Below are 9,991 nucleotides of genomic sequence, written 5' to 3' on the forward strand. Positions count from 1 at the left end.
AGAAAGCGATCAATAAGAGGAGTGGATCAGACCATCTCTCTCATAGATGATTGGTATTCAGAGGGAAAACGATGCTGACTACTCAGTATTGGCTGGAAAATCCCTGTACTCATCAAGCAAACATTTGTGTCTCACATCTCGACCGGCCAATTACAGCTTCATTTGAAGTTCTAAATAAGTGATGAGTTCTGAAACAATGAGTGTCTCTTAGAAGGTAGAGAGGGAGTGCACGAACAAGAAATGGGAACAGTTAGAGAGCAGAGAGCTTCCGGGGTCACTGCACAGGTCCCTGGCTTTAAAGGTCCAGTGTGTAAAATATCTAGCGTTCAGATTCGCGCTCGCACTCACCCCTCCCGTCGGCAAAGTGACGGTGGCCTCAGAGGACAAAAAAACCTGTTTACCACGACTGGGACTACTGGGAGTAGATCTAAACCATGTTACAAGTTTCCTCCTCCTTCTTCTGTGTTGGTTTATTTATGAACGCGACCAGGGCCGTTGTATAGGGGAGAAAGGTGATGATAACTCTAGGGGCCCAGCGCCCAGTGGGGCCCACAAAAAACCCCAGTAGTCTAATCTTTGTATGTGATTTATTCTGCATAAGACCCTGACTAATACTCATAGTCATGCTGCTTTAGCATCAAAACAAAGTAGGCTAAATAAAAAATGATAATACATACGTAATTGGAAAAAAAGACAAAAAACTGAAAAAAAAATGGAAAAGTTAGGGGGTAGGGGACCATTATAGTATTCTTTAAGGGGGCCCAGAATTCCTAGCAACGGCCCTGAATGCAACACTCGCGAAACGTGCTCTCTGACTGGCTGGATTTTCCATTCGACCTACCGTACAAACATGGCGGTGCAAGATGGCGACACTCTCTAAATCGAGACCCTTGCTATATGTAGATATAAAAGAAGAATTATAAGGCTATGGAAACCAAACAAATTTTTGTTTTCTAGTGATTATACACTTATACAAATATACTCATGGGTAGTATATTCAGATTTTGCCAATAAACCTTGACAATTATTACACACTGGACCTTTAATGCTGATGATGGAGGCAGGCTGGGCCACAGCTGGTTGGACAAGGGGACTCACCGAGACATCGTCCACGGGGCAGAGCAGCAGGTCTCTGTGAGGGTCACTGTGGATCTGGGCCTTTCTCTGAAACACCACGGCCTCGTAGTCCAGCGGTTCGATGATCTTTGGCTGCTCCTGCAGGGAGGGGGGACACACCAATATATATTATACTGTACTTTCAAATAAACAAAGTTCCTTTTTTTTGAAAATGATGTCTTTTCTGTGGCTCTGGCAAACTCCACACGCCTCTGTTATTTGAAGGCATCTAACAAGGGCTCACCCCGAGAACTCTTCATAACCCGTGTAGCAGCAGAGCCACAAGAGATCAGAGAGTCGACCACAAGACAACTGTCATGGGGCAGAGAAACAGTCTCTGAGAGAATTGTGGGCGGATGAAAAAAAAAAAAGAAAGAAAAAAACATGAGATGACGAAAAGGAAGCAACCGAAAACAAATATGTGGGCTAAAAGAGAAAGGACAAAGAAGGTGAGACAGGACTCGATGGATTTATCTGGTGGAAAGAGGATCGACTTCTTTTTAAGAAACAAAACTCGACGATCACATCACGTTCCACATAAGACAGCATCATCACTTCCTGTTTTGAGTTTCATAGAGAAGTGGTATGATGGTATGAAATCACCCTCTCTGTTCTGTCTCAAAAATGAAAAAGAAGAAGAAGGCCCACAGGCTAAAACCTTTGCCTCTCTACAACTAGGTCAAGATGTGATCACAAGTATACAAACATAAACCACTTGGAAAGATTCTGAATTAATTCCAATAAAGTGCCACTTTAAGCTCAGGCTCAGCAGAGGGATGGTGATGAATAGCTTAGCCAATAAGCCTTGGCTCAGCGACACCAAGCCGTTTGGAAATCAGGCTGTATGGATTTGATCAGCTTTTTTTTTTTTGTTGTTGTGCCACTGCCACTGAGTCTGGAGGCAGCACAGGACATGACGGCCGCACCGCCGACTCAACAAGGCTCCAAAACAGTCCTGACTGCTGCGCCCTGCAGCTGGGAAAATGTGACTGGGTGATTTTCTTCTACCGTCATGTTTCCACTGAAGTGTGGAGCAGCTGAGGCGCACAGCGTCAGTGTTTTCCTACCCAGTGAAGTAGCCAGTAATAAAAGTTATGCAGTAGTTTGGCTGCTGCTGTTTTTCCTTTCCTGCAGCCTGCTGCTCTCCTCTCTCAACTAAAACCATCACCAGTATGTTTACTCATCCAGTCTGATCTGAGATATCCATCTCTACAGTTTGTGCCCAACTCTTGGCCACTTAAGCAGAAGTAAGTGGAATGTTTGTGTTAATATAAGTCTTAAATAGTTAAATCTTCCGACAGCAATCACTTCTATAGAGTGTTTGGTCTGAAACACGGGTCTGTCAGTCACTCTGCTCTGCTGTAAGCCCAGGAGAAAACTTTCCTTGTAGCCTACAACCTTTATCCAATGAGGAGAGAGAACGGCATAAAGGGGCGGTCCGAGGGCGGGGACTGCTAACTCCATCTGCTGACAGGAAGTTAGCCAAAACCACCGGATCACTTACAGTACTTCTGCTTTAAGGCTCAGAAAACATTTACTCACTCACCTTGTTACTAAGGCTGATGTGGTTTAACATACCACTCTCTGCCAATGGGTCAACAGTTTACTTCACATGAAATAATACAGCAGTATTAGGTTTATCACAATACCAGAATAGTATCAGTGAATTTCCACGATTCTCCATACTCATTTGATACCACGATAAAAATAATAAAAACAGAACCCATGTACTTCTAAATTCTACTACTGTACATTTTCGCATCAGATGTTCTTGTATTTCAGCTCCACTGTACTTCAACAACTTCTCAAACTGCACAGAATTTAAAGAACAGGCAGCAACATAAAGTTGTATATAGCTCAACAAAAACAGAAAGTAATGCAGTCATTACATGTACATGTAGGGCTCGACCAATATGTTTTTTTCAGGGCTGATACCGAGTAATCAAGGAAATTTAGAACCGATATTCATTTGCAGTAAAAATTAAAAATGTTGGTGTCAAAGTTTAGAATAACACACCTGGGATTAGACTGAACACCTGTACCATGTGAAATCTGTGTTAAAAAGACCTTACATTTTTGTAGAATAACACCAAAATTCCAACACAAATCTTGGTTCAGTGGGCGGGACATTCAGCCAAGAGTGGTGACTTCAGGCAGAGAGACAGCTGGACCACAGCCGGACCACAGTTTGACTGCAGCCGCACCGACACCCCCCCTTCAGACTCAGGCACGTATACTGCCCCCCGTCAGGTCCGTCAGAAATCCACACGGCACACCGCAAAGTCATATATCCGGTGCTCACTGTACCCAAAAATGCAGGTATTGACGTATTTTTTGCTTGTTGGTCTTGACACCGAAGTATCGGTTCCCATGACAACCCTTTATGTTTTGTTTGCTGATGACATAGGCCTACTCACCAGCAGATGCAAGACAAACCCCAACTGCAGCAGGACTGGGACTCAAAACAAATGGACCAAAAACCAAAATCATGTAGATAAACAACAAAAGCATGAACCCAATGACCACCAGAGACCAGGCACTGGAAGAGGTTGAAAAAATCCCATACTGGAAGAATATTAGCTGTGGATGGTGTGACTAGAATAGAATAGAGAAAGCAAAAACAACCTTCAGCAACATAAACAAGATCTGGAAAACAAAAAACATCTCACTACCGACCGACCAAGCCAAAGATCTTCAACTCCAGCGTTAAACCGTACTGCTGCTGGAGAACCACCACCAACATCACCAATACACTGCAGACTTCCATCAACCACTGCCTCAGACGCTTCCTTGGAATCTTCTGGCCGAATGAAATTACAACAAACAAACCAAATTAGGAACAATTGAAGTGCAGCTGTTGAGGAGAAAGTGGAGCTGGACTGGCCAAACACTGAGAAGAGACAAAACCGCTGTGACTAAACAGACAAAGACACAACATGGAGATGACAACATGGCACCAACAAGGTAAACATGGCAGAGGAAGACACCAAAACACCTGGAAAAGGAGCAGGGGGCAGGAGGGACTGACGTGGAAACAGCTGGAGAAGATGGTCCAATGGAGACGAGGGTGGAGACCATTCATCAATGGCCTATAGGCTATGTTCCCAAAGGAATACAAGAAGCATGTTTCTAACTAACATTGTCCCTTAGTTATCCAAGAATATTAAAGGTCCCATATTGTATAAAGCAGAGGTCTTCAACAAGGGGGTCCGTGACCCCTAGGGGGGCCGCGGAGGTGCTGCAGGGGGGGTCGTGAAATTTTTGGTTGATTTGACAATGTTTTATATCTTTTAGTTTCCACATTTATGTTTCAAATAAAAATGTCAATTTGAATAGCTTGTCTGCATGATTATCATGCAGTTGACAGACATTGTTGATATTGGCATTGGTATCAGTGAACAAGGTCTGTTTATAAATGGCTGGCTACTGTACCTTGTAAAGGTTTAGAAAAAACATGAATATATGAACCTGTGTATTTGAATAGCTTAGTATTGAATGCACAATAACAAGGTACATTTATACATGGTACTGGGCACAACTACACATTTTTTTTAAATAGTAGGGGTCCCTGCTCCATCTCTCCATCAGTTTGCAGGTCCTTGGCCTGAAAAAGTTGAAGACCCCTGGTATAAAGGTTGATTTCCATGTCTTTGTTAACAATCATGCAAGTCTAAGTTCTGTATTCTGTGAAGTGGAATTCTCTGCTGGTAGTGCAAAATAAAAATCCATTTCGGTGTTTGGTTGGACTGGATGAGGTCAGTGAGGTTAAAGGGTTAAAATCCCTGTCATCCTCTGTCCTGGTGTTTGTGCACAAGCCAGTGAGGAAAAGCAACTTCTCCTTTTCCATGTTCTCTAACCAGTAATTTGGCCCATGAAATAACCATGGTTACATGTACATGTTCTCTGAGAAATCTTTCCACCAGACACTGACTCGCACAAAAACCCTGAATCTCACATTTTTTTTCAACCGCCAACCTAAAGTAAAAGCTTCCTGATGCTTCTGCTACTTTTAAAATGTTGAGTTATTGTGCTTCTTTTTTTTTACTTTACACTTCTCTGTGGACAGGCAGCAGCAGCAGCAGCAGCAGCAAAACACAACACCTACAAAGGTCTGTTGGAAACATTACACATGGCTGTGCCGCCCTGCACCCAAAAGCAGCAGCTCTGCTTCCTGTCATGTGCAACAAGCTGAACCGCAGCACTACGAGTCAGAGGCGACCGCTCAACAGCGCACAGCGGGCCGACTGCAACGCTGATCGTATTACAGAAAGAGGGAAAGAGAAAGAGAGCGAGAGAAGGACGGAGGGAGGGAGGAGGGGACACATGTTAAAAGAGAAGGAAAGACACATGAGAAGAAAGTTCTGCTTTCACAGAAGAGGAAAGAAACGCAACTATCACAAGTAGGCTGTTAAAACCAGAGTGCCACTGATTGAGAAACAGAAGCAGAGATGCTAAAACACCACAGGACGTGGCCCAACACTTGGGCGTGACTTTTCACATTGTCTTTATATCACAATCTGATGTCTCGCACTTTCTCCGCTCTCTCAGCTACAGCAACCTGGCCTGGGAACACTCAAAAGAAACATCAATCACTGCTCACACAAAGCTCTGCCTTCAGGGGAGCTATGATGATGATGATGATGATGCCAGTGATGATGATCATGATCATGATGTTAGCAACGGTGCATTTCCAGATGTCTGTGTCCCATTACAGTCCAGCAGATGTGAGACGCTCACGACTCCAACACGACCAGGTGGATTTCATCACATCGGCTTGAGAAGCTTACACTTAAATACACTGGATGACTTCACACACACACACACACACACACACACACACACACACACACACACACACACACACACACACACACACACAGAGAGAGACATGCAAGTCACATACAGTATGAAGCAGCTAAACTGTCCCACAGCTGACCCCGCTAAGTGCTCCAGTGTGTGTGTGTGTGTGTGTGTGTGTGTGTGTGTGTGTGTGTGAGCAGCACAGACACACAACGGTTGATTCGATGGAAGGAGAAGAGCCTATCTAGCTGCTGTTATCCTCATGTCTATTACTAATTAAATGCATTACATACATATAGAGCTTCTTAGCATCTAATATTAGTGCAGGTGCAGGATTTAAAAAAACAAATTTGAGGTAAAAAGTTTGGAATGCAAAGACCTCCTTCGATTGTCTGTTTTAAAAAAAAATATAAAATACATAGACAACTTATAAGTGAACAACGACTAAGTATTTCCGCCTTAAAACTGAGGAAGTCTCACAAAAACTAATCCAGACATCCAGCGATTCCTATGTCACAAACCTAAGGAACCAATCCCATCATTAAATGTTGTGTTTTCTTGTATGTTCATGAATATGTGAGGTCCCATTTCAAATAAACCTTTAAATAAAATAAAATCATGGGGACGAGGGGCGGGGCCAGTTTTGGGCAAGTTAGTTTTAAAAAGTAATTTAGTCATCGTTACTTTCCCCCAAAGGAAACTGATTTAGTAACTGAATTACTACACTATAAAGGTAACTAATTACCAGGAAAAGTAACTATTGCTCATTATGTCAAGTTACTTGGACTCGCCACCCTAACCACCCGTTTATCTGGAACTAACCAACTGTTGGTTGGAGTTGGTTAGTTCCAGATAAACAGCTTTTTTCTGACTAGTTGGATTGAAAAAGAAGTGGGAAACAGTAACTCTTTTCTGATTACTTGTTACTGAAAAAAGTAGCAGCGTTATTAACGCCATTATTTTATAACACTGTTATTCCCATCAAGGGGTGGAGCTAAACAAACCTGAAGCTAACCGCTAATACTGCATCATCATCCAACGTCTGTTGCAAGCTAAACAATGTGAACAAATAGAAGATGCTAACAATGCTAACCATTCTGATATGTCACAACAGTCTGAGTCTGGGTCTCAACATGTGGCTGAGCCTCTCTGATGTTGCCATCTTGATACTCACTGCTCAGACTAACACAAGTCGTGGTAGTGGGTCCAGTAGTCAGGCCTGATCCAGAATTTTCTCAGTGAGAAAGTAAAAATAAATGGACAGTGAAAGCTATGCATCCCCAAAATGTCCAGAGAACACTGCCAAGTATTACATTAAATTCTTGTGTTTATCTTAAAACCCTTTTAAAAAAAGACCAAATATAGAGCCGTGTGCTGGACTGGACGGAGGGGAATGTCAGCCAGACTGAGTGTAATCCTCTGACAGAGGGTGACATTTCTACTAACTCAATCCTGATATGCTTAGTCGGGCGTAGAATCACATGGAGGCTGATGGTGAGCGTGTCCTCCAGAGGTCAACAGGTCACCAGCAGTACTCTGGTTTACAGACCTTGGAAACTGAGAAGAAACTTCCTTGAACTGATTGCATTTTTAATTAACTGGTAATAATACAACGCTGGGGGGAAAACATCTAATCCTCAACATTGGGAACGATGAGGCCAGCAAAAATGTGGGTGTTTTATTTGTCCTTACAAATTAATAAATTCATTGTCAAAAGTTTGCTGTTTATTTTCTGTTGATTGACAAACTTTTACCCAATTTATCTTTGCAGCGTTATCACAACTACTCTAGAAAGTTTGTGCAAACTCAAAATATCAGCTCCTCATTAAATTACAATGTCCTGGTCATTATAATATGTGAAACACCACTACATCCTGTTCCTCATGTGTACCTGCTGGTCAGGTGGACTCTGTTTAACTCGGAACAAGTCTTTGCTCTGTGTGGCACTGGCAGGATTCCCCTTGTGAAAACACCAGGAAGTCATGACACACATGACAGTCATCATCCACACACTGGGGGTTTCACATAAGGTAGTGTTTATTATCAAAATGAGGACTTGTCCATTGATTTGATTGGAAATTCCTGTCCATTGATTCCCAGAAATGTCTGTCTAAAGAGATAGGCGATCGCTTCATCACAAAGACACAAAGGACTGGATGACGACATTCCAGCAGGACTTTCTATGAACTCACTAATCAAAGACTCATCAGCTTAGTGGGTGTCTAGGCTACATCAGAAAATGTTCGAAAGCTTAATTGACTTCCTGTTTGGAAATGTAAAAGCCACTCACTGGGAAATCTAACAGACAGTGGAAGAGAGAGCGAGGAAACAGGGGGAGACTTTATAGAGATGAATACAGAGAGGAAGCATGGTCACAGCATGCCTGAGGGAATCCCCATGTGAGAGGAGAACGGGCCATATACACCATCCACAAAACAACGTTTGTTCTCAGTTACCAAGCCAACCGTTCACGCCACGAAGTGAGCAGCCCAAACCTGCTGTTCTGATGCATTTAAAATAAAAAAAATAAAAAACAAAACAAAACAGAACAGATGGGAACAAACACACACTCTCATCCACCTCTGTTCTAGAAATTAGACCCTTATCAACGAGATCATTTCAGTGGGAAACTCTTTGCGTCACTCTCCTCAGGATGATGATCATAAGACTGCAGAGGGATCCCAAGGGGAGGAGAGTTGATCTCATATAAACTCATCCAGCTCTTCTCTCTCTAAACAGCCAGAGATGGATCACTGTTGTGTTCTGGGCTGAAGCTGCAGTTTGTCATGAACTGCCAAAAAATAAAGTGTTTGAGTCATCAGATGGTTTTAGTTAAAACCTTCCAGAGAGGATGTCAGGAGGCAGTGACTTCACTGGAAGTTTCAAGACAATTGTCACGGCTTTTTACATAAACATGATTTCTCACACACACACACACACACACACACACACACACACACACACATCTGCGTGCATGCACACACAAATGCTGGATCAGCAGGATCCTAACTGCTATTCATCTCAAGCCATTGCGCCTAATCCCTTCTCATTATTGCAGCCTGTCCCAGGCTAATCAGCCACCAGCACTGCCATTCATTCAAATTGAGGATGAATCTATCATTAGAAAATCTCTTTGCTTTGCACACCCCTCATTATCAACACATAGATAAGAAATGCAGTGTCTTCTTTTGCAACAATGTGCCTGTTTCCAGCAGAAATAAAGACACACACACATTGCTCCAAGGCAAGGACAGGGAAGCCATGCTGCAGCTGTCCAACTGGCACTGCTCCTCATCCGCCAGCACACAAAAGGAGCCGCACAGGACCGAAAAACCATGTGTTCATGTGCAGAGTATTTTCTAATGCTGGGCAATTTGCAGCAGCAGAACCACGGAATGTAGTACGACCTCTAACAATACACATTTATATAAAAGAAAAGATGTTTGAGTGCGTTCAGGGACGCAGCAGAGGAGCTGCTGAGGTTAATGGGACAAAACGCTGTGAATGAGAGAAAAGGAGAGGAGTGAAGAATGAGTGAATATGGAAGAAATGATGGGGATAGAGAGAAAAAAAGGAGAGGAAGTGTTCATCCTCCAGCAGAGGAAGGGCAGTTAGCGGGACTAACAGTCTGTTACATTATCCCAGTCAGCTAAAATGACCGCCGCCGGTCCACAGACAGACAGCGTTTAGCTCAGCCTCACCACAAGGTCCACGGTGCTCCTCACAGCCTCCGACACGCTCTGTCTGACTTCCGCGGCCGTCCCGGGCTTGCTGAGCCTCTTTGTGAATTTTCGTACCTCGGACATAATAGTGCCCCGCTCTGGTTATAGTCCACTCCCGTGTGAGAATACGAGCATGCCGCGGCGAGCGGACGGACGGACGTTGTGTGACAGGCAGGCTGCCAGATGCGGCGGGTCGCTGGTTGCGTAGAGGAGGTGAACCAGCAGCCAGGCAGCGGTTGGCGTCGCGAGGCGGGGCTGCTGCTGCTGCTGCTGATGAGAGGGGGAGCAGAGAGGCTGTACGCGGCGAGATGCCTCACTCCGAAAACACTTCCGTGCCTCCTCCAGCGGAGCGC

The 9,991-nt window shown here is 43.9% G+C and overlaps 1 protein-coding gene across 3 annotated transcripts in view; it reads right to left on the reverse strand.

Moving 5' to 3' along the window:
* dock11 (dedicator of cytokinesis 11) overlaps nucleotides 1-9,884 on the reverse strand; it is a 102,910-nt gene extending 93,026 nt beyond the window's left edge. For 2 of the 3 annotated variants that reach the window (XM_085760530.1, XM_085760532.1), the window contains exons 1-2: nucleotides 9,618-9,859; nucleotides 1,099-1,215 (exon numbers count right to left, since the gene is read on the reverse strand). In XM_085760530.1, coding sequence (XP_085616656.1) covers nucleotides 1,099-1,215; nucleotides 9,618-9,722 — 222 coding nt within the window. In that variant the 5' untranslated portion in view covers nucleotides 9,723-9,859. Of the gene's footprint in view, nucleotides 1-1,098; nucleotides 1,216-9,617 lie in introns of all 3 variants that reach the window. The other variant, XM_085760531.1, reaches the window with a different exon arrangement.
* Nucleotides 9,885-9,991: the final 107 nt, after the last annotated feature.

This window comes from Trachurus japonicus, chromosome 18, assembly GCF_045865225.1.
Source record: "Trachurus japonicus isolate A0001 chromosome 18, Traja_1.0".
Classification (NCBI taxonomy): Eukaryota; Metazoa; Chordata; class Actinopteri; order Carangiformes; family Carangidae; genus Trachurus; species Trachurus japonicus.